Source organism: Pristiophorus japonicus, chromosome 1 (genome assembly GCF_044704955.1).
Source record: "Pristiophorus japonicus isolate sPriJap1 chromosome 1, sPriJap1.hap1, whole genome shotgun sequence".
Taxonomy (NCBI): domain Eukaryota; kingdom Metazoa; phylum Chordata; class Chondrichthyes; family Pristiophoridae; genus Pristiophorus; species Pristiophorus japonicus.
This window is the reverse complement of record NC_091977.1, coordinates 339,982,782-340,008,621: the sequence shown is the minus strand read 5'-3', so window position 1 is coordinate 340,008,621 and position 25,840 is coordinate 339,982,782. Positions and strand designations below refer to the sequence as shown.

The 25,840-nt window shown below is 43.2% G+C and overlaps 1 protein-coding gene across 8 annotated transcripts in view; it reads right to left on the bottom strand.

The window, feature by feature from the left end:
* The window catches only part of LOC139273173 (TPR and ankyrin repeat-containing protein 1-like), a 129,513-nt gene that overhangs the window by 38,255 nt on the left and 65,418 nt on the right, over positions 1–25,840 (bottom strand). For all 8 annotated transcript variants that reach the window (XM_070889711.1, XM_070889719.1, XM_070889728.1 and 5 more), the window contains 7 exons: positions 25,129–25,215; positions 22,275–22,410; positions 20,303–20,449; positions 17,532–17,699; positions 17,264–17,434; positions 976–1,221; positions 554–727 (listed from right to left, as the gene is read on the bottom strand). In XM_070889711.1, coding sequence (XP_070745812.1) covers positions 554–727; positions 976–1,221; positions 17,264–17,434; positions 17,532–17,699; positions 20,303–20,449; positions 22,275–22,410; positions 25,129–25,215 — 1,129 coding nt within the window. The remainder of the gene's footprint in view (positions 1–553; positions 728–975; positions 1,222–17,263; positions 17,435–17,531; positions 17,700–20,302; positions 20,450–22,274; positions 22,411–25,128; positions 25,216–25,840) is intronic.

The following is a 25,840-nucleotide window of genomic DNA, read 5'->3' as shown; positions in this document are numbered from 1 at the left end:
ATTAAGAATACATAATTCCATGAACAGTAGTTTAGATTAAATTTCATGAATATGGCAATACTTTTGTGATATCAAATAAGTTTGACCCTTTTTACACCTGTTTAAATTAGGAAATTTCCCCACGGGGACTAAGGCCCTGAAATTTCACAGTGGCCTTGGTAATTCAGGCAGGAGACCAGCAGAACTCCAAGGAAAACAGCGGAGATCTGGCGTGATCACCACCGGAGTTACAGTGCAAGCAGAGTTTCAGGCCCCCAAGTGCTTAAAAATAGAGGGAAGTAAATACTATCCCAGTCAGGTTTGCGTTTCAAAATCAAAAGAGAAATAAGGACTCGTCACTGGAAGCGTTTAAAAAATACAAATATTTAAACTGTGGAATTTTCAGTCAGATGACAAGGGAGTATTGCTGAAGCTTTGAAAACACCTGCTTTAAAGTCCTGCAATCACATTTCTGTATTTTAAGAGAAGACTTTGACAATGATAAAAGTTTGGTTTAAGAATTCTAGTGAAGCCGGTTTAGAATGAGCTGGTAAGTTAGCATTCACAGTGAGACCTTTTTTGTCCAGAACAATACAGACTGCAGCGTGAAGAGGTGTGTCCCCTGGAGTGAGAGTAAGATCATGTGGATTCGCCCCATTGTTTAGCAGGAGATGCACAAGCTTGAAGTCCTCTTTTTTCAAAGACAGCTGCATTGGAGATTTTTTAGTACCAGCTCCACATGGAGAGGCTGTAAAAACAAAAAAAAACAATGGAAGACTGGATCAGTAACTGCTATGGAAAAATGGGAAAGTAAAAAAAAACTTATTAAAAGTGCCTTTCATGACCTCAGGACGTCCCAATGCCCTTTACAGCCAATGAAGTACTTTTGAAGTGTAGACATTGTCGTAATCTAGGAAGTCATAGAAGAGATAGGATAATACAGCTTTAATTGGTTTCAATAAAAGGCAACAAACACCTTGCTACAAACTAACTTACCTCCATGGTCTATTAAATTCTGCAGAAGCCATTCTCTGCTCTCATGCTTGTCAAGATCACAAATGATGGTGCAAAGATCCAGACCAGAGAGGTCGCATGTCAGAACAGCCTGTTTGCTTTGCATTTCGTTAACTCCCCCAGTCAGTAAGAGCAAAGCTTCATGCCATCTCCGTCTCTGAAGAAGTTGCTTGATCAACCTGCTTGCAACCTTATGCTCAATGTTACATAAAGTGGCTGTGTTAATCTCTGCAAAACAAATATAGAAGGCTATTCAACTGGAGGCAAGAAGCCAACCGCAACTACCTCAAAATAACCAAGTTCAAAGAATATTAGAACTTATTTCTCTCAGGTAAACTTTCAGCTCAGTGGACATCTCTAATAAGCAGTCAACCTTCATTTGGCACTTTACACTTTAACCTCTCCTTCCCAAAGTAAAACCTCATCTGCACCGTTGCTCCACGGAGGGGCAGATCTGTCCTAAACAGAAGGACAAATCCACCCATTTTAACGTACGCACGTGAAATTAGTTGACTGCAGATTCCATCTCTCCCAATACAAACAGTTCAGATACGTCCATTTCCTAATTTATTTAACACATGGGCCCATGTTTCTCTTTAATCCTGTGCCTTCTCACCATTCTCAGTTGCACTACAAATAGCCTATGACATTCAGTAAGCTAATGCTTTAAAGGTAAGGCGAAATGCTTTACCAATGGCTCAACTGGTTAAGGTACCACGTCACAGTGCGAGAAGATGCCAGGTGCCAATCCTGATTTGTATATAGCTAGCTGGCAATGATAGATACAGTATCATGACCTCACTATCCCTGGTTAGGGAGAGGAAAAGTAAATAAATCAATTTTGACCTGACTTCCCACTCATAATCCTAGCTAATAACTGTTTTTTTAATTATTCATTCACGGGATGTGGGCATCACTGGCTAGGCCAGCATTTAATGCCCATCCCTAATTGCCCTTGAGAAGGTGGTGGTGAGCCGCCGCCTTGAATACAAATGAGTGGCTTGCTAGGCCATTTCACAGGGTAGTTACGACAATCCGGTATCATTGGTCACCATTACTGATACTAGCTTTTTATTCCAGATTTATTTAATTGAATTAAAATTCCCCAGTTGCCGTGGTGGGATTTGAACTCATGTCGCCAGATTATTAGTCCAGGCTCTGGATTACTAATCCAGTAACATAACCCCGAACTCTTATTGTAGACCTCAAATTGCCAGCTAACATTCACCGACAAGACCCAAACATGGAGAATGGGCACTTAAGTGAGGTTTTGGAGGACCCAGTATGCATGGAACCTACACCAGCAAAGAGTCTAATTTCAGGAGAGATGGGTGTGAGTGGAGAAAGCTCACATTAGAAAAAAGAGGGAAAGAAAATTTAAATAAAAAGCAACATTATACATAATCGGGAGAAGCCACAGGAGCGGGAGTTCCAGGCCCAGATAAAGGGCCCGAGAGTCGGGAGGAACCACAGGAGCGGGAGTTCTGGCCCAGATAAAGGGCCCGAGAGTCGGGAGGAGCCACAGGTGTGGGAGTTCCGGCCCAGATAAAGGGCCTGAGAGTCGGGAGGAACCACAGGAGCGGGAGTTCCGGCCCAGATAAAGGGCACGAGAGTCGGGAGGAGCCACAGGAGCGGGAGGTCCGGCCCAGATAAAGGGCCTGAGAGTCGGGAGGAGCCAGATGGTGCAGGGACAAAAAGTTTTTAAAAAATCAAAATCGAAGTGTGACGTCACAGCCAAGTGGGTAAGTGATTGGCTGGTGGATTGGTGAGTATTTTTCTTTTTCTTTTCAGTAGGAAACCTTTGACATTGCTGTAAGTAGGAACTGCAAGTAAATATATGTGATCTTTATTATCTAAGGAGAGCTGGATAATTAAATTGGCTGTTGACTGAGTAGCGGCTGGGTGTGTTGTGCTAAGGTTTAGAGTTTATTCTACTCGATAGTTGCGAGTGTAACTAGAGGGATGGCAGGGCAGGTCAGTCCTGCGGATTGCACACCCTGTGGCATGTGGGAATTCCCGGATGCTTCACGTAGCCGGGGCGACCATGTGTGCAGGAGGTGTCTCCAGCTGCACCAACTCGAGCTCCGTGTTTTGGAGCTTGAGTGACAGCTGGGATCACTGCGGTGCATCTGCGGGACTGAGAGCTACGTGGATAGCACGTTTCTAGAGGCGGTCACCCAGCAGCTTAAGGGTGTGCAGGCAGAGAGGGAGTGGGTGACCCCTGGACAGAAGAGGAGGACTAGGCAGGTAGAGCAGCAGTCCCCCGAGTCCACTTCGCTCTCTAACCGGTACTCTGGTGGCTCTGGGGAGTGCAGCCAGCCAAGTCCACGGCACCATGGGTGGCTCAGCTGCACAGGGGTTGGGTGGGGGGGGGGGGGGGGGGGGAGGGGGAGGAAAAAGAATGGAAGAACTATAGTGGTAGGGGATTCAAGGGTCAGGGGAGCAGACGCTGTTTCTGCGGCCGCAGATGTGACTCCAGCATGGTATGTTGCCTCCCTGGTACCAGGGTCAAGGATGTCACTGAGCAGCTGCAAGGCATTCTGGGGGAAGAGGGTGAACAGCCAGAGGTCATGGTTCACATCGGTACCAATGAACCAATGACATAGGTAGGAAGAGAAATGAGGTCCTGCAGGCAGAGTTTAGGGAGCTAGGAGAGAGATTAAAAAGCAGGACCCCAAAAGGTAGTAATCTCCGGATTACTCCCAGTGCCACGAGCTAGTGAGTACAGAAATAGGAGGATAGAGCAGATGAATACGTGGCTGGAGAGATGGTGCAGGCGGGAGGGCTTTAGTTTCCTGAGGCAATGGGACCGCTTCTGGGGGAGGTGGGACCTGTACAAGCCGGACGGGTTGCACTTCAACAGAGTCGGGACCAATATCGCAGGGGGGTTTGCTAGTGCTGTTGGGGTGGGTTTAAACTAGCTTGGCAGGGGGATGGGAACCTGAAAATAGATTCAGTAGGGAGGGGAGCAAAGCTGAATTAGAAAGCAAAAATAAAGAAAGTGAGTTTGAAGGACAGAGGAAACAAGTAGGAAAAAAGGGTAAAAAAAACAAACTTATCGGCACTTTATCTAAATGCACGTAGCATTTGTAACAAAATAAATATATTGACGGCACAAATTGAGACAAATGGGTATGATCGTATACCCATTACAGAGACGTGGTTGCAAGGTGACCAGGACTGGGAATTAAATATTCAGGGGTACTTGACAATCCGGAAGGACAGACAGAAAGGAAAAGGAGGTGGGGTAGCTCTATTGATAAAGGATGGAATCACTGCAATAGTAAGAAATGATATTGGCTCAAATGATAAGGGTGTTGAAACAGTTTGGATGGAGATAATCAACAATAAGGGAGAAAAAGTCACTGGTGGGCGTAGTCTATAGGCTCCCTAACAGTAGCAACTCTGTTGGTCGGAGCATAAACCAGGAAATAGTGGGGTCTTGTAAAAAGCGAACAGCTATAATCATGTGTGATTTTAACCTCCACATTGATTGGACAAATCAAATTGGTCAGGATAGCCTGGAGAAGGAGTTTTATAGAGTGCATAAGGGACGGGTTCCTTGAGCAGTATGTAACGGAACCAACCAGGGGGCAGGCTATCTTAGATCTGGTCCTGTGTAATGAGACAGGATTAATAAACAATCTCCTAGTAAAGGATCCCCTCGGAATGAGTGATCATAGCATGATTGAATTTCAAATTCAGATGGAGGGTGAGAAAGTTGGATCTCTGATAAGAGTATTCAAACAGGCTCATTCGAGACCCCAGTAAATAACTCAGTATAATGGCAGCAGGAGATAAGAACAAAGAATTGCCTACAACTGTTAAAGGTGGGCAGGCACCACCTGAAGTTTCGGTAGATTTAATTCTCGAACAGTTGAAAGAATACATAGAGCAACAATTCAACTTATCTAAAACCTGTATTAAGATCGAACAAAAGTACAGAACCTCCAAAGGACAATGGTCCTTGGACGAGATTAAAAGAGTCTGGGTAAAAACGACCCGTATGAAAAATAAAGAGCGAACTAGATGGTCCCTAGCGGTTATGGGCCAGATCCGAAACCTGAATGAAATTATAATGCGTTCCCAACATGATCGAGAACTGACCAGTACAAAGGATCACTTGCAAGCTGTTTGTGCACAGCTGCGATAGAAAAAACTTCAACTTGAAAAGCTGGAAGCGGAAGTTAAAGATCTTAAAGGTGAAATTAAAGAATGGAAAAAATCATTAGGTCAAGAGACAGTAATAGGAAAAGGAAAATGTATTGATAATTCCCAGGGTACCCATGTTTGGATAAATTAAAAGCGCAAACCTGAAGACACGACCGAGGAATAGATACGGTTTCTGAATCCTCCGACAATACAGTGTCGGAGGATGATGAAGAATTAGGGGTGCGCTTTGCCCCGTTTAAAAAAAAAAAGACGAGTTGTAGTCAAATCAGAAGAGACTGCGGATGAGGGCGGAACCAAAAAAACAAAGAGAAGAGTGTACGAAGAATACTTAGTTCATGATCCGGCAGACCCAGAGAAAATTGATAAATGGTCCAAAGAATTGCCCAATCCAAAGAAAGGGGGAGTAAAAACGTGGGACCAATTGGACCGCTTAAGAAATATATATCAACTTCATCCCTGGGACGGAGTGCAAATTTTGACCATAATGGTGCCAAAAACACAGGGAAGAAAATTGCACGACAAGGTAGATGAAGCTTTGGGGCAGAATGAGCAAGAATTAGACGCAGGATGGGAGGCGATTAAACACTGGCTGCAAGCCTTCAGTCCAGCTAAGACAGACTGGAGAAAAATTGCAGCCTGCCAACAGAAAGGAACAGAGGAGGTCCTGGAGTATGACGAGCGGTTTAGATGCACGTGGCTAGAACATTCGGGTATGAATAATACGGATGAGGAAATGGATGAACAAGTGTTTGGACCCCTGAAAGCAGCTTTCGTGGCAGGTCTAAAGCCAGAACTGTCCAAAATGCTTAAGGTAGTGTTACTGGACTGGGAAGATAGAGGAACCTTAGCAGCATTGGTGGATCGATGTAACCAATTAGATCGGGATATGGGAGCTAAAGTCCGAGCTGTACAGGCTATGGGATGGAAATCCCAGGATTCCGATAAACAGTCATTAGGAAAATTACCCGGAAAATTCATTATTGTGGGAAAGAAGGTCACTGGGCCAAGACGTGCAGGGCAAAACAGAAAGGTCGTGGCTGGGGAAGAGGACGCAGCCAGGGATACAATTCAGCCAACAAGCCAGGCTTGTCACAAGATAACGACCTCATAGAAGTATTTAAGCGACTGACAATACAACAACAGAAGGAGTTACTTGAGATAGCAAAAAACGATTAGAGCCCACCCTGGCCCCCCTCCTCGCACTAATACAACAAAGGGGAGATGGGCTATATATAACTGTGAGGGTGGGCGATAAGGATATGGACTGTCTTTTAGACACAGGGGCGGAATTAACATGCTTACCCCTACAATATGGAGACTTTTTGCTGTTGGATGGTAGGGCACGTACAGCCTATGGAGTTGGGGGCCATAAAATGGAAATTAAAAGGACAACATCGGTACTTATAGGGCTGGGTCCACATGAACTAACCACGCCGGTCTGGATAGGCCCAGTAGATCAACCCCTTTTGGGAATGGACGTTCTAATCCAAATAGATTCATCGTTGCATTTCGAGGATGGTCGGGTGACATGGTCAAATAGAACTTTGAAGAAAGAAGAATTGAAGGTACACCCAATATGGGCTAAAGATAAGAACGATTGTGGCCTACTCCAGATGGAGCCTGCGTCATTTACAGGGACCAAGCCTCCATGCACTAAACAGTATCCCATCAGTCCAACTGCCATCGCGGGAATCTTACCGGTTATTCAGCAATTGAACAAGGGGTGCTTATTAAAACGCATAGCTCCTCCAATAGCCCCGTGTGGCCGGTACAGAAATCTAATGAGACTTGGCGTTTGACTGTCGATTATAGGAAAGCTAACCAGTGTATTGATCAAAAAGCTCCTTTGGTCGCAGATCCCTCCACCATTTTTAATGCCCTCAAACCGGAACATAAATATTTCTCGGCTATAAATATGGCCAACGGATTTTGGTCGGTGCCTCTGGCACCGGAGGTTCGACAGTGGTTTGCTTTCACTGTCCAAGGACAACAGTATACTTGGACCCGGTTACCGCAGGGTTTCCACAACAGCCCTACGGTATTCCACATGGCTTTACAAAGCCATTTGCGAGAATTACCTCCCCTGTCATCCACAGTCATCCAATATCTAGACGATATCCTGCTAGCTTCAAACACGGAAGAACAGCATGAACAAGATTTACGAGCTTTGCTGGATCACCTTCGGCTGAAAGGACATAAAGCCAGCATCAAAAAAGCACAAATATCCCAAAAAGAGGTTGTATACCTGGGACAAAAGATTTCACAAGGAAAGAGAGAACTTACCCAGGATAGAACTGCAGCCATTCGGGCTGCTAAAAAACCCACCATTATTCAGGAACCAAGATCTTTTTTGGGATTGTGTAACTTTAACAGAAATTGGATTGACTCCTTCACACAGCTTGCTCAGCCACTGAATGATATTTTAAAGGGGAAACATGCCTCTAAAGAACCCATCACCCTCACTAAGGAACAGCAAAAGACCTTCCTGAGTTTGAAAAAGGCTGTGTGTTCGGCACCGGCTCTGGGAATCCCCGACAGTGGTAAGCCATTTACCCTGTTTGTTCATGAGAAAGAAGGATATATGACAGCTAAACTGACACAAGAACATGGGGATCGGCAAAGACCTATTGGCTATTATTCGGCAAAACTGGATGCGGTAGCCCTCGGATGGGGAAGTTGCCTAAGGGCCATGGAAGCTACATGTCGAGCGGTAATGATCACTGCAGGTCTAGTCCTCGACCAAAAGCTGATTGTCAAGTGTCCCCACACCGTACACGCTTTGCTGTCTATGAATAGAATGTCTCAGGTGACAGCAGCAAGATGGACCCGCTGGACAGCAGTTTTGGAAGCTCCTAATCTCCATATCGTCCGGGCCAGCCCGGTTAATCCCGCAACTATGCTCCCGATGTCAGAATCGAGGGAGCAAGAGGGGGGAGAATGTGAAGAGCATGACTGCGTGGAGATTTTAAAAGAAACAGAAGAAGCAGCCTTAGCAGCAGAGGAGCCTCTGCACAACCCAGACCTCATCCTGTTTACAGATGGTTCCTCCTTTGTTGACAATGGTACCAGAAAAGCAGGATGGGCAGTTACAACCTTATATGAGGTAGTGGCAAAAGGATGTTTACCCTCAGGAACGTCAACACAACAGGCCGAGTTACGGGCCCTGTCAGAAGCATGTCGAATAGCAGAAGGACAGACAGCTAATGTCTCCACAGATTCGCGTTATGGTTTTGGAGTCGCTCACGACTTTGGTATGTTATGGCGGAAAAGAGGATTCCTCACTGCTGCTGGTACACCTATCCAAAATGGAAAAGAAGTCCGAGACTTACTGGATGCCATACAATTACCTCAGGAAGTGTCCATCCTGAAGTGTAAGACCCATACCAAGGAAAATACCACAGAAGCACAAGGAAATGCCCTAGCCGATCAGGCAGCTAAAGATGCCGCCTCACAGGGCGTTCCTCCAGAAGAACCAACACAGATGTGCAGATTGAAAGCACTCAGGACTCTGACACGAGACCTTCAAACAATGCAAGGCGAGTGCTCCCGAGAGGAAAAATGGACATGGATTGAGGCAGGAATTAAGCTATGTGAAGATGGTGTCTGGAGACAAAGAGTTACCGACAAGCCAGTCGCGCCACAAGCGCTTATGCCTTTTTTAGCCCAACAGATCCACTCGTGGGGACACTTGGCCTCACAACAGATGATGGCACAGTTCCAGAAAAGCTGGTGGGGTCGGGGATTTAAAAAACATGCCCAGCTGGTAACAGACCGCTGTGTGGTCTGCCAGAAAAATAATTCTGGACCCATCACGGTAATGCCCCAACTGAGGCCCCCTGCCCCTGTCGGACCATTCCAGCATCTGCAGGCTGATTATATATCTCTTCCTTCATGCCAAGGATACACTAACATTCTTGTCATGGTCGACAGATTCTCTAGATGGGTAGAAGCTATCCCAACTAAAAGAGCCACAGCCAATCACACTGCAAAGGTCTTGTGTAAGGATTACATTCCCCGATGGGGAGTCCCGAGTAGCATTGACTCAGATCAGAGAACACACTTCACAGGTGCTGTCTGCCAAGAAGTCTGTAGGTTACTGAACATTACGTGGGATTTACACTGTTCTTATCATCCAAAATCATCAGGACAAGTAGAGCAAATGAATCGAACTCTGAAACAACGGCTTGCCAAATATCACCAAGAAGGAACACCATGGCCCCAGGCATTACCAATAGGGCAACCCCAAACAGAACTACAGGTCTAAGCCCATTTGAAATTATAACAGGAAGACCCATGTCGCTGCCAGGAACTATTGATTTACGGAAAGCTGATGTTCACTTAATGAGTGACACTTTGTTATCATACTGTCAGAACTTAACCAATGCTATTAGCTCTGTTTCCCGACAGATATCGGCAGCTTGGGGTAATCCACCCGAAGGAGGACACGACATCATCCCGGGAGTCTGGGTGTATGTGAAAACGTTGCATAAAGAACCTTTGGGTGCCAAGTGGGAGGGACCTTATCAAGTGTTATTGACCACCCAGGCAGCTGTTAAAGTCCAAGGAAAGAAAGCCTGGATCCACGCTTCACACGTTAAACGAGCACCCGTAACTGAAGCTGAAATCTAATAAGGACAATTACTTTTTGCGAAAATGTATAAATTTACTGTATTATTGATTGTAGGTATTATCGGCATCGGCCTACTTCTTATTAGCCGACCCTCTGCACCAAAGGGAAATAGTAGAGTACCAAGGGAATTACATGTAAATACCTTTTATTTTTATATTGTTTGTTTATGTTGATTAAATGTTGTTGCGACCAGGCGGCTGTAGCTGCTGTCCCGCAGGTGAGACACCTTGCAGGTCCCAGCAGACCGTCTGTACGTGGCACAGGGGTATGTTATGCTTGAGGAAAGGTTGTTTACTGATTGAATTAAGATATTGATTTGGATTAAATTGGAATAAGGTTAATTAACCTACTAAAACCAGACTTCCATTGTGGCCACGATGGAACTCGGGTTGGTGTAAATTTGTGTGGAAGCTATTAGTCCGGACATGTGGCGAAACACATCAACACATTTTAGAAGGAAACTCTATTAACATGTATGAAATTATTTTGTAGAATGTTTAACCAGTGATACCTGATGTTTTATGATTCAGTTTATGAAAGAATCAAAGGGGGGATTGATACAGTATTCAAACAGGCTCATTTAGACAGACTGTGAAAATTCACAGACCCCCAAGTCAAGGCTGCTACATGCAGTTCGGCATGCTGCATTAACTCATCAATCAACTTGACATTTTCGGACCTTGGGTAGTGAGCCAATAAGGTCAAAGAAGGCGAGTTCGTTTCTGTAAATGGATCCAGGCATAAATACAGCCATTTTGACCATGTGTCTCAATAAGACAAAGAAACTGGCAATCAGCCAGCAGTTTGTTGCTCTCTGCCAAGATTAAAAAGTTAAAACTACCATCGGAGTTCGTATTTCATTGGAAATTAAGAGATCTAACAATCTCTAACCAGTGTACTAAGCTTAAATAAAGGAGACTATGAAGATATGAGGGCAGCGTTGGGTAAAGTGGACTGGGAAAAGAGATTAAAGTGTAGGATGGTTGATGAACAGTGGTGTACATTTAAGGATATATTTCATAACTCTCAAGAGAAATATATTCCAGTGAGGAGGAAAGGGTGTAAGAGAAAAGATAGCCATCCGTGGCTAACTAAAGAAATAAAAGACGGTATCCAATTAAAAACAAGGACATACAAAGTGGCCAAAACTAGTGGGAGGACAGAAGACTGGGAAACTTTTAAAAGCCAGCAAAGAACGACTAAAAAAATGATTAAGAAAGGGAAGATAGACTATGAAAGTAAACTAGCATGAAATATAAAAACAGATAGCAAGAGTTTCTATAGTTATATAAAAAGGAAATGAGTGGCTAAAGTAAATGTTGGTCCCTTCGAGGACGAGACCGGGGAATTAGTAATGGGGAACATGGAGATGGCAGAAACTCTGAACAAATGTTTTGTATCAGTCTTTACGGTAGAGAACACGAACAATATTCCAACAGTGGATAGTCAAGGGGCTATGGGGGGGGAGGAACTTAACATAATCACAATCACAATCACTAAGGAAGTGGCACTCAGTAAGATAATGGGACTAAAGGCCAATAAATCCCCTGGACCTGATAGCTTGCATACTAAGGTCTTAATAGAAGTCGCGGCAGGGATTGTGGATGCATTGGTTGTAATTTACCAAAATTCCCTGGATTCTGGAGAGGTCCCAACAGATTGGAAAACTGCAAATGTAACGCCTCTATTTAAAAAAGGAGGCAGACAAAAAGCAGGAAACTATAGACCAGTTAGCCTAACATCTGTGGCTTGAAAAATATTGGAGTCCATTATTAAAGAAGCAGTAGCAGGACATTTGGAAAAGCAAAATTCAGTCAGGCAGAGTCAGCATGGATTTATGAAAGGGAAGTCATATTTGACAAATTTGCTGGAGTTCTTTGAGGATGTAACAAACAGGGTGGATAAAGGGGAACCAGTGGATGTGGTGTATTTGGACTTCCAAAAGGCATTTGACAAGGTGCCACATAAAAGGTTACTGCATAAGATTAAAGTTCACAGGGTTGGGGGTAATATATTAGCATGGGTAGAGAATTGGCTAACTAACAGAAAACAGAGAGTTGGGATAAATGGTTAATTCTCTGCTTGGCAACCAGTAACAAGTGGGGTGCCACAGGGATTATTTACAATCTATATTAGCGACTTGGAAGAAGAGACTGAGTGTAACGTAGCCAGGTTTGTTGACGATACAAAGATAGGAGGAAAAGCAATGTGTGAGGAGGACACAAAAAAATCTGCAAAAGGACATAGACAGGCTAAGTGCGTGGGAAAAAATTTGGCAGATGGAGTATGATGTCGGAAAGTGTACGGTCATGTACTTTGGCAGAAAAAAAATCAAAGAGCAAGTTATTATTTAAATGGAGAAAGATTGCAAAGTGCCGCAGTACAGCAAAACCTGGGGGTACTTGTGCATGAAACACAAAAGAATAGTATGCAGGTACAGCAAGTGATCAGGAAGGTCAATGGTATCTTGGCCTTTATTGCAAAGGAGATGGAATATAAAAGCAGGGAAGTCTTGCTACAGTTATATAAGGTATTGGTGAGGCCACACCTGGAATACTGCGTGCAGTTTTGGTTTCCATATTTACAAAAGGATATACTTGCTTTGGAGGCAGTTCAGAGAAGGTTCACTAGGTTGATTCCGGGGTTGACTTATGGAGGAAAGGTTGAGTAGGTTGGGCCTCTACTCATTGGAATTCAGAAGAATGAGAGGTGATCTTATCGAAACGTGTAAGATTATGAGGGGGCTTGACAAGGTGGATGCAGAGAGGATGTTTCCACTGATGGATAGGACTAGAACTAGAGGGCATGGACTTAGAATAAGGGGCCGCCAATTTAAAAGAGAGATGAGGCGGAATTTCTTCTCTCAAGAAGGTTGTAAATCTGTGGATTTTGCTGCCTCAGAGAGCTGTGGAAGTTGGGACATTGAATAAATTTAAGACAGAAATATAGAGAGTTTCTTAAACAATCAGGGGATGAGGGGTTATGGGGAGCGGGTGGGGAAGTGGAGCCGAGTCCATGATCAGATCAGTCATGATCTTATTGCATGGCGGAGCAGACTCGAGTGACCGTATGGCCTACTCCTGTTCCTATTTCTTATAACATAATAAAAACCTTACATTGGCTTTTCCATTATAATTTCCTACAGCCACATTTATTATGGGAATACCCTGTATAAACTTATCAGGAAACAATTTTTCTCACAAATCTGGAACTCTCTCTCCAAAAAGGCTGTTGAGGCTCGGTCAACTAAAAAGTTCAAAACTGAGATTGATAGATTTTTGTTAAGCACCAATATTAAGGGTTACAGAATCAAGGCGGGTAAAAATGGGGTTAAGATAGAAACAGCCACAATCTAATTCAATGAACAGACTCGAAGGGCTGACTGGCCTACTCCTGTGCCCATGTTACACTGTAATTACATACCCCTACTGTGGGGGGGGGGGAGCTGCAGAATATGACTTTGCAATGTCTCTGCGCCAAGGTCCAATTATCCCTCGCCCTCTAACCCTGCCTCAGCAGAAGACGACACTTGTTCTTGACTCCCCATGTGCAATGTCATTGTATTCTCCCATAACAGATAGCAAAGAAAATCACAACCTCTCTTTTGCCCTAATCACAAGGGGGAACACAACGGGGCCGAATTTCAGCCTCCCAATAAGGCCTGTTACCGTCGGTCACATGGCGGTGTCGAATGGCCGCCGATTTTCTGTCGAATGACCACCGCTTGCGAAATTCTCCTCGGTGGTTTTTCCGATGGTCCCCACTTCCGGCCCGCTGCTGCCGAACCATCCTAAACGCGTCATCAAAGTGCGCACCGCCGATCTCCCGCTCCACAAGCAAAATTCACGTAACAAAATCTTGCGGCCGCCACCCGGCACTCCCGACAGTTTTTTATGTCGGTGCACTGTGTTTGCAGTGTGTGTAAAATGGCAGTGCGGCCGCCATTAAAGGGGAGGGCGCACTGCCGCGGCTGCCATTTTATCTTTTTTGTCGGCCGACTGCCAGGTCGGCCCAGCAATTATGACCCCGGGTCCGAAACCCTCCCTGGTGGCCCAGTGGACCTAACTAAAATAATCGCAAACTCACAGCTGCTCTCCCCTTTAAGCGAAGTGGAGAGGCTTGGTGACACACCAGCGTGATGGCGTCATCAGTGCTACGCTGATGACTGACAGCAGCGGAGAGTCTGTCCCTCCTCCACTTCCACCCCTCTTATGACCGATCTTCTGCTCTCCACCCCAATTCCACCCCCATTATGACCTAGTTCCAATCCGCTCGAAAAAAAACCCCAAAGAACTGAATTTCACGCAAGAGGATACCCCATCCACCGCGGCGGTGAAAACACAGGAAAAACAGGAGGTGCGACCCATTTCCGGCGGAGGTGAATTTCTACCCCAACATCTCATATCAGTACATAGAAAAAGAAAAGGAGGGAGCTGTTTACGTGGGTAAGAAACAACAGTCGGAAACATTTCTGATAGATTTCCAATAATCACTATTTATTGCAAGAAGGTAAATTATATGTATAGAATGCCACTTTACTATAAATAGCATACCACAGAAACCTTCCTCCATATTATAAACAGAAACACTTTCGAGAATGTGCTGCAATATAGTGAGACCACTCAGAGTGGAGATGCAGGGGAAATGAACACTGCCAGTCGGTGCAGCTGGTGTCAGGGAGTGCCTCAATTTTCTGCACCAAACAGGCAACGGTGGAACTGCAGAATGGATATAACGACCCTGACGAAAACAGCGTGCAGGAGTAGGACATTGTGAAAGTTAACTTCTTGCCGACAATGCGCTACGTGGGCCTCGACCGGTTCTGTCTTAAAATACAGTAAGTGCTGCGTGAATATAGACAAACTGCAGAACTAATCCTGCACCTTTGGGTGGGGGGGTGGGCGGTGTGGGCATGAAGTAAGATGGCTGATCGGTCTGAGCCCGATTCGCTGTGCGGATGGTCGGAGAGTGTGTTGGTTGGAAACTCCAAGGTGGGGCCTTCATATCCCAGTGAGGCAACTTGTGAAATTTGAATTGGATTAAATGTGGTGATTTGTGAGCCAGCACCAGATAAAATGGCCGTGGAAGCAGTTGGATTGTCATGAAACCCCCAGCTGGTTCACTCATGTTACATAAGAACATAAGAAATAGGAGCAGGAGTCGGCCATTTGGCCCCTCGAGCCTGCTCCGCCATTCAATAAGATCATAGCTGATCTGATCATCTGATCAGGCATCATCCTGAGAAATCTCCCCCTCTCTCGTGCAATCACATCTTTCCTGTAATGCGGTGACCAGAACTGCAGGCAGTACTCTAGCTGTGGCCTAATCAGTGTTTTATATAGTTCCAGCATAACCTCTTGTCTTTATGAGCCGAGGCATAGAATACAATTATTTCGTATGCCTTCTTAACCACCTTATCTACCAACATTGTGGGCCGCCCCGACCTTTGTGAGAACATCACCGGTCAGGGCTATAAATAGAGCGGGAGCGCTGGGCCCTGGAACATCGTGGGCGGAGGTGCGGTGAATGAGGGTATTGGGCCCAGAAGAGCTGAGGGCCCAGGGGCAGCATGGGCCAGCCTACAGTGTGATATGTGTGCACGCTCGGTCCGTGCAGCACAGCTGGTCTCCAGTCATCCTGGTTAACCCTTGCCACCGGACCAAGACCTAACTTTGTCAAGCCCATGTGGTAACTGGTGTGCAACGACCACCCCATGTTAAAAAAATTCACGCACAGGCATCTTCCACCCCCTCAATTGGAGTTCAGGACTGGAACATCGGGTCCTTCATTGAAACATCTGTGAACTCTCGTGGAAGCAAGTCATCCTCGTTCGAGGGACCGCCTATGATGATGATGAGGATGATGACTGTCACAAATATTACAATAGTTCATGTTTAGAAACACCTAAACGGATTTATCTAGGCTAGTATATGGCTTGATTTGTATCACTTCATATTGAATGTACATATTAATTTTTTTTTAAATACATCTGTTCTTGGGATGTGGGCGTTGTTGGCAAGGCCAGCATTTATTGCTCATTCCTAGTTGCCCTGAGAAGGTGGGTCTTCTCCTTGAACCACTGCGGTCCTTATGGTGATGGTGCTCCCACAACGGTGTTTGGTAGGGAATTCCAAGATAGTGAGCTAACAATATAAGTCCAAGTTTGGATAGAAAGGAATTTGGAGATGCTGGTGTTCCCGCAACATTGCTGTTGCCCTTCTTGGGGGTACAGAATCCAGGGAGGGAGGTGCTGTCAAAGTCACCTTGGCGAGTTGCTGCTGTATGTGGTGTAGCGTGTACATACTGCCCCCACAATGCACTGGTAATGGAGGGGGCAAATAATGAGCCTGGCGACAGGGGTGCCAAACCCCATACTGCAGTGTACAGACCTGTCAATTTCAGAAAATCTGGTTGTCAACATTGAAACTCTGCCATCTGCCAAGAGAATATTAAGATATACTGCTTGTTCATCTACAATTCTAATTCTAATGTATATCTGATCACTTTGCTACCTACCCCACCCTCCAAAAAATTTAATCCCAAATGTAATCAATTCAATTACCTGTACATCTAATTCTCAGTAATCAGCAGAAAGTAATTAATTCACCAACCTCACCACCACAATATCTCCACTATAGAGTACAGTTAGAACCACAATCAGCCAAAGGCCATCCTATTCTGCTTTTTGTGGCCAATCTCTTGCACCCTTATTCTAGGTGAAAGAATATTCACATTTCATTCAACTAGGTGACTCTGTATAGACCCCAGACAACCTCCTTCTTAGCCCTCTCCTGATCTAAATACGAATAAATCTTATTTTATGCACTACCGGACACTCTCTATCGTCCTATGGAAAGGTACAGTAATAAATGGTTCATTTGTTCCAATTGTATACACGCTTCTTTTTTAAAAATGCATAATCACTTCATTCCTTGCTAGAAAAGGCTTACCTATATCGTGGGCAGCTTCTACAACAGTAATTGTTTTAAAATTACTGCCGTCCCAAGAATGGATTCTTAGCAGACAGCCTATGCTGTGCACACAAGCAAAACACCATGAAATATGGAGGCCTGCTATCTTGTAAACATACCAATCCCCTCTTGGGCCCAGCGGCTCCAGAATTTCACAACTTTCAGGAAGAGGCTGTATCTTTTTGAGTCAACCCTTAAAGTCCTGGACCAGTGACCTGGTGTTACTTAAAACCAAAATCCCGGCTAGGTAAAACAGCCAATAATCCTGAATTCTGACACCTACATTTAATGAATTATACAAGAGAAGACGACAGCAAGGACGAGTTCAAGTGTGAACAGGACAGAGACAGATAGAATTTGATCTACTGTCTTAGCTGGTATTGGTTCTGGTTCCTCAACAGTCACAGAGTCTGGTTATCGTAAAAAATAAAAATTGTAAATCAGTTTGTTTTATTTGCTCAGACACTCGGTTTACATTTTGAAAAGGATGACCTACCTGTCAAGGTGGACAGCTGTTGTAGAAACACCTGGACTTGCGTTTGGGCCAACAAGTCCATACAAGACGCCTCTCTTTCAGTGTTGCAAAACTGCACAAGCTGCACAGCGGCCTCTTCAAACGTGACAACTGCACAAGCAGACTTGCTCTCCTCCACCTGGTTTGCTGCTTCTATATCGATTATAAAATTTAAAAAATAATTTGTAACTATTGCACTTCCAACTAATTTTATGTGAACGAGAATGTCAGTTATTGAGCAGGTCGGTACCTTGGAATGCTGGGACGGTCGTTGTTGCTACACAATGTTTACTGATCACATCGACTGCTCTAAAGTTTTTATTTTTCTTCAGGTAGTCAGCTGGAAGCTTGTTCCATCTATTAGGAATATTTGGATCAGCTCCTAACTGCAGAAGGAAACGCACATCTTCAGTCTGACCTACAATGAAAGAAGCAAGGGAATGGAAAAAAATGAACATTTCCTAAATATTACTTTTGGATTCTGGAACATGAGTAAACACTTTATCTGCATCGACAGAATAAAGGGATGCATCATTAACAATTCAAAACCATTTAACCTTTCAATGAGTACTGAAACATATTCGTGGCTGTCAAAATTAATTCCACTGAATACTTTTAATTTTTGATGCGCATCAAGGTTAGTGCTGGGGAATAGAAGTCTTCTATTTCATACTCTGTGGCAGCAAACATGCCCTAGGTGAGACATAACATAGCAGGTAAATGCTCCCTCTACTTTGCCCTAACAACGAACTTCAGCACCAAGCTCAGAAGAGCACCCAGAGACAATCTTTCCAATTTCCATACCGCTCATCCTGCAGCCACTCTGACACTGCCAATAAGTGCCGAATTGGGGAGGTTTTGTGCTGTCGGCCCATGCTTATTAGGAGACTTCCCAAACGCAGTTCACATAGACCAATACCCAGTGGGAGATTATTTTCCCTTCGGTGTGGATTGGCTTTGAACCCAGATCCCACAGGTCAAATGGCAGACTTTAATTCAGTTTCCTGCCAAAGAACCCTTAAAAAACTTATTTTTTGTTTTAATGTTAAAGTCATAAAATTCTGATGAACAAAACCAAATCATTTATTCATAAAATAGAATTGAATGGTGTATTTTTCCCCTGCAGATTAAACTCCTGTGAGGCGCTGATGTTGTTCTTTGGAGAAGGTGTTATAAAAAGCATTCACATGTCCACATAAATATTGGACAAGGTCAATTTAAATAAAAGTAAGCTCACTTTTGCCGTCAGGTGATAATAAGCCACCTGACATTCATTAGAATTTACTAGAATGTTACCAGGGATAAAGGACTTCAGTTACATGGAAAAACTAGAGATACTGGGATTGTTCTCCTTAGAGCAGAGAAGGTTAAGGAGAGATTTAACAGAGGCCTTCAAAATCAGGAAGGGGTTTGATAGAGCAAATGAGGGAGAAACTGTTTCCAGTGGCAGAAGCGTCGGTAATCAGAGAACATGGATTGAAGGTAAAAAGAGCCAGAGGCGAGATGAGGAGAATTTTTTTTTATTCAGAGTTATTATGAACTGGAATGCACTTCCTGAAAGAAGCAGATTCAATAGTAACTTTCAAAAGGGAATTGGATAAATACTTAAAAGGCGAGAAAATTGCAGGGATTTGGGGAAAGAGCAAGGGAATGGAACTAAATGAATAATTCTTTCAAAGAGCCAGCACAGGCACGATGGGCTGAATAGCTGTGCTGTAAGATTCCATGATTCTTATAGCATATGATGCCCTTTGACCCCGTCGACAAGATTATTTGCTAACACTCACTCACACCCACCCACCCAAAGATCCTCTGAAGATATACAGTTGATAGAAATGGTAGCTGAGCGGTTATGGTACTGAGCTAGCAAACCAGAGATCAAGAGTTGAAATACCACCACAGCAAGTTAGGAAACTCGACTCAATAAACCTAGCATTTGAGGGCTGACACCAGAAAACCAATCCCGTCAAAGATATATTTTCAGAGAACCTTTCTAGACAGGTTGTGAAGGCAACTGGATTTTAAAACTAGCTTCATTGTTGGGCTGTAATTTTACTCAGATTCTTTTGGAATTTGATGTGGCAGTGTCACATTGGTACCAAGTACACTGGATTTATTGTTTTAAGTGGTAATTGATTTCAGTGAGATAGGGAGGAGAATCTTGTAAGCTGTTAATGAAGTTGATGCAGTAACTGCTTCCTGCCACTGGGCATCACTAATGGACTTTAATTTATTATGTAATGCGGAGTGTCCTCTGGGGAACTGGAGACAAAATGTGACATTGCCAGATTGTTGTAAAAAAACAAATTGGTCAGGGAAGGAAGCCTACCATCCTACCCAGTCTGATCGACACGCTACTCCGGATGCACAATGTGCAGCTGACTCATAATGCCTTCTGAAGCTGGCGCCTGTGCAACCATACCGCAAGAATTTGCACAGAAGGTGTCTGTAAAACCCGACCCTAACAAAAGTTATTAGCTTCAAAGGACAGAAAATTTGGAAGGAAAAAAATACAGTAAAGCCTTAACCTCCGGCACATTAAATATCCTTGGATATTTGAACTTTCCCACTATCCATATGCACATGCTCCATTACACAGATTGTTCTCAGTTGTTTTTTTTCTTTCCCCCCATTCAGCTCACTCATTTTCATATCTTTAGCTACTTTCAAAAAGGCTATTTCTACAATTTTAAAGTAATCCACATTTTTTTAGTTAATTTGTACAAGGAAAGAAAGGGGGAAAAAGTCATTAGGAATGTTAAATTTAATCTCCTTGGCTACATCTCCTGGGAATACCAGTGTAAAAGAGTTCAGTCAACATTACTGAGCTGCAGTTAGCACAAGTCAGCATTCTTGGCCCAATTTGGGGGGGCCGGGGGAAGTCACCCGTTTTTAAACGTAGCACTCAGCATATACACAATAGCACAGCTGTTACACCCATTTTATTCATTATCAAAACTAATCGCGAGAAGATTTGGAACAATGGAATGTTTGGATGCTGCAATACCAGTTGTTACTTACAACTTCGATCATATCCACATGTACCCAACACTGTGTGCCAGGAAGCCACCACCTGTAAAAGGGAATGACCATCTTCATCCTGTTGGTTTACTGCATCCTGTAGATATGGCTTTTGTGTAAAAATCCACTTAAGAAGTTTTCGGTCATCTAAAATGTACAGAATAGATTAGTAAACAGTACACCCAATGTCATCTCTCTACCCACTCTACCACCTGCGTGTACTGTTAGGTTACTACATCCTTAGACAAAATGTTTGTTACCAACAAACTACGACCAATACGAACCGTGTTAGTAAAATTATCGCACACAACAAATGGTACAAACAGAAGAGAAATGAGCAAACTTGTAACTACACTTCAAAAGTACTTCTTTGACTAGCAATGAAGATCTGAGGACATGAAAGGCACTTTACAAAGGCAAGTTAATTCTCTCTCTTTGGCAGTGCATGCAGTGGAGCTTGGGCTTATATATAGCAATCAATCATATACACACACAATATATATATACACATTATATATCAACTTGCATCTATATGGCACCTTTAATGTAGTAAAACAGCCTCAAGGAGTGTTATCAAACACAGAGCCACATAAGGGGATATTACGAGTGATATCTTGGTCACGAGATAGATTTTAAGGAGAATGTTACAAGAGGTGGAGAGGTTTAGGGAGGAGATTCCAGAGCTTAGAGCCTAGACAGCAGAAGGCACAGCCGCCAATGGCGGAGACGGATGAAAGCAAGTTGTCTTGGTGATGGAGCTGATATGTGGTCGGACACTCATCTCAGTGTCAAATAGGATGCCACTGTTGTGAACGATATAACTTAAGATCAAATGCGCTTTTAGAAATAAAACAGCCCCCAAGTCTGCAGTAATCCTTCGGGAAGCTCACTGCATCTGTAGCCTGAGGAGCAGAGTCAGGTTCCCTGGACAGAGTTCTCACTTGCAATTGACCTCGAGCTAATCACATGACTGATCCTTTGATGGATCATGCTGTAGTTTCAGGGCCAATAGCATTTACCCCATCATAATCAGCAAACTCTTTGAAGAGCCTCAAACATACAACCAGGCTCGTGATGACAGAGTAACTCTCCAAATTAATCTCACTTTATTAACCCTGGTACCAAAATTCAGGCAGAGAGTTAACAACTTATTTTCTGAGGGAAAGATAAATCAAAAATAAAACAAATGAAGCAATAAATAAATAAATAGCATTTACATAGTGCCTTTCATGACCTTGGGATGTCCCAAAGTGCTTCACAGGCAAAAATGTATTTTGAAGTGTAATCACTATTGTAAATGTAGACAAACGTAGCAGCTAATTTGCGCACTGCAAGGTCCCACAAACAGCAATGAGATAAATAACCAGATAATCTGTTTTTGGCAGTGTTGGTCAAGGCTTAAATGTTGGTCACGCCAAAATTTCCGTGCTTTTCTTCGAGTACATGAGCGACGTCCAAAATACGGAGTTCTGGAATCCAGGTCAATCCGTAGTGGGATTGTCCGGAAACCGAAAATTTTTCCGAAATCCGGACTCCCCCGCCCGACCTCCAGTGGCTCGACCTCTTCCTCCACCAACCGCCTAACTGACCCTCACACCCCGACCAACCCATCCCCAACCCTCAACCCAGGCAAAGACGTTACGAAATCCAGAAATACCCGGAATCCGGAATGGCCTCGGTCCCAAGGTTTCTGGATTTCGGATGTCACACCTGTAATGCCACGTGATCTTTTATGTTCACCTGAGAAAGTGGGCAGGTTTAATGTCTCGTCCGAAAGGTAGCAACTTTGACAGTGCAACACTCCCTCAGTACTGCACTAGAGTGTGAGCCAAGATTATGTGTGCAAGGCTCTAGAGGGGCTTGAGCCCACAAACTTCTGACTCATAGGCTAGAGTATCACCACTGAACAAAGGCCAACACCTGCAATGAAAAACTGCAGTGCAAGAGATTATTGGAAAAGAAAATTACTTACTGGCCCTTATAGCAAGTTTGAGGATAGAATGAAGTGGGAATGGTCCAATACTATCAAGGTTTACTTCATGACACACTAAAGTACGCAGCAGCTTTGTTATCCATTTTTTATGATGTCCAAGCCCAGGATGGACACTCTAGAAAAAAAGGGGGGGGGGGGGGCGAAATCATTTAAATATAAACCTCACAAGCAATTTTTACACATTCTGAACAAAAGTGAAAATACTTCCCATTAAAAAAAAGATTAAAAGAATTTAGCAACAGCTTCAGTTAGGATTATTTGCCACGGTCGTTTATTTCCCAACCAAAAGTAAATTTACTGGAGAGGAGAAAATTGTAAATACAAAAATCGAACTCATCTTAGAACCATTGTCTTAGTCAGATATACAGTAAAATAGCAAAATTGGTTTAGACAAAATAACCTTCAGATCACGAGCTGAGACACAAATATGAACCAAGGATTAGTAAGAGCTGTCTAAAGGGCTTGTCACACACATCATCTGGTTAGATGTGGACTCTCAGCGGCTGCTCCCAGAACCAAATAGATTGTCATGCGCACATAGCTATAAACACATCAGAGTAGAGTTTCCACTTTGGGGGCAACTGCCGATTCTGGCGCAAATTGTGCCTAAAATTGCGGTGGTTTTGAAAAGTGCTTCCCACCCCCGCCCTCCTCAGAATTTCCGCGCATACTCATTTGCATTTCGCCGAATGCAAAAGCTGCCATGAAGCACTGCAATCAGGCAGTGTTTTAAAAACAATGTTTTTTAAAAATGCGCTTTCAAAATTTTTTCGTGACATATTTAAGAGTTGTAAGTTGGTGAAGTTTGATTTAAATAGCTGAAAATAGGTTTTCACAAAAAATCGTGTCAACCCACCACCTCCGATTTTAAATTACTGAAATTTACTTTAAAAATACATAAAACTAGTTTCTCATTATATTGCGGTACATTGGTCAGTTTTTTAGTAAATTAAAACAAAAATCACATTTACAAGCTCTTAAAACTTATCTTTTAGTGTTCTTGCTCCCAAAAGAAGCAGCTTAATTTTTAAAGCCTCCCTCAAGGCCTGCAAATCAGTAGAATTAGCGGAAATTCCCAATGGTGATTAATTCATGGCCTGCTTTCAGCACAATATTTTAAAAACGAACACAAAAGATTGCGGCGAACTCAAATTGCGCTTAAAATTGTGTGATCTTTTGTGTCGGTTACAGCGATTTCAGCCGAATTGCGCAAGAAAACCCAGCGCAATTGAGCAGAAACTCCAGGCTATCATATCTAATTAAAAGTCTTACATATACATGCACTTCCCGTCAACTCTTTCCACTATAAACTTTTATGTCCATTTATAATAGAAACTGCCTATGCTGTAGTTGCATTCTCCTGACAGTTGTGGCACAATGCCACTTCAGCTTCGAGTCTCCCAGCTCCTTCGTCTGAATGTAAAGTAACTTCCTACTTCCAATGTGGCGACTGAATTACAACTGTAGGCTTTAGTCCAATTATCCCCGTCCCCTAACGCCACTTCACATGAAGACTACATTTGAACTCAACTACACTTGTGCAATGCCGCAGGAGATCAACTCGTATCTTATTAAAATCTTACATCTGTGTGTAATTCCTGTCTACTGTTGTCATATTTTTATGTCAATTTTCCCATTATAAATTCTTATATCCACATTTATAAATGGGACCTGCCTATGTAAACTCTTCACCCTGTTATCACATAATCTGGCCACCAGGCAGTGCTGTATTCCTCCCCCTCCCTCAAATCAATGAAAAAGCTTCAACACTTTTTCAACTGCCTTTTTCTCTAAGGTTTTTAAATACAAAACAAGGGTTTAAACAAAATGAAAACTTAAAAAAAACATTTCAAAAATGATTTTCTTAAAAATTTTCTGTCCGCACAAATGTCCTGGCTACAAAACCTTTAGTTATAATTGAAAGTGCCTATATAAGCTTGTCACCTTGCAACTGCACGTATTGCTTAAAATGATTCTGAAAAGTTTTCGTGTAAATATTTTTCATCTGCCATCTCTTTCCTCAAAAAAAATATATTCTATAATAACGATTAAACTATCTATTGAAATGTGTCATGTCTTTTAATGCCTTCATTAAAGATTTTATTTGAAGGCATCCGCCTCTACCAAAAGCCTATGTTTGGACTAGATTTCTGCCCACAGCTGTAATACTGTTAGCTCAAGTTGAATCATGCAGTCTAAGCAAGTGCAGCACACCTTTCCCAGGATGCATTGGACCAGCTAACTGCAGAGATGGAATACTTCCTTCGCTTCTAGCAGTTGAAAAAAAGCTAAAGGACAAATTTCAAAAACTTTATTCAGGTAAAGTTTGTCTAATTTTTTTTTTTAAAAAAGGTGCTTGGGGAAAATGAACGCATGGGAATGAACGAATGAGTGTGCGAGACTAAGAGCATGCGAAAGGTGACACTGTACAGATTATACACCTGCTGCAGCTTTTGCTGAATTCTATAAACAAAGTGCATTGAGCTGTGTTTTTCTTTGTGCAAATTCCTGTTCAGCATCATCTTTTCCTTCCAGCCATCAACCCAATTTTTAGCAGTCCATTTGATACTCCCAACTTCTATTTACTATAATTTCCCCAAATACTCACTCAGTTCAACTCTTCACTTCCCCAACCCAATTATTTACTCCCACACTATTCCAAAATCCATATAAATCTGTTCCCACAAACCACACTGTCTCACCCAATATAACACATCAGATCCACTTTGTTATGAAAGAAACAAATTCTCTCACTTCTTACGAGAAAAACCACACAAGATCAACTAGAAAATAAAATATATTCCCAGCAATAAATTCGAATGATACTGCATACCGCAAATAGTTCCTTAAGTGAGATTTGGGCAGCACTGTAGTGGTCTCCAGGGGTACACCTCCATTCACAAAGGACAAAGTAAAGAGCCTGGGGAGCAAAGGGTATTATAAATAAAGTCAGTATACTTATCAGCTTCCTGTGAACTGTATAAATGAATTACTGCATTGCTTAGTATTACCATGGAAATATTTATTATACTTTTCATAAGAAATGTGATTTTCTTTTTGCCCATTGAGGTGGGGGAAAGAGGGGGTGTAGTTTCTAAAAAAGATTCACATCCTCAGCCTATCTAAGCCTCAGATAATGATTGCAACATGTCTATTACTGCAGGGGCTGAGCTCGGCCATCTGGGATCAAACATGGGATCTTTCTGGTGTCGGACAATTGGTCCCATTACTACAGAACACATTTCTTGAGGTGGTATATTTTGGGAGGAAAAGTAAGAAGAGGACTTCTATGCTAAATGGTAGCACGTTAAATGAGCAGAGAGCCTTAATGGTCCAGGTGCACAAATCTTAGTAGTTGGAGGTCAAGATAACAAACCTGTAATAAAAACATGTGGGATCCTAGGTCTTATGAATGGGGTAGAGTACAAAACCAAAGAGGTAATGCTACACTTATACATATTGTTGGGTTTGGAACATAGGAACAGGAATAGGAATAGGCTATTCAGCCTCTCGAGTCTGTTCCGCCATTCAGTCAGATCATGCCT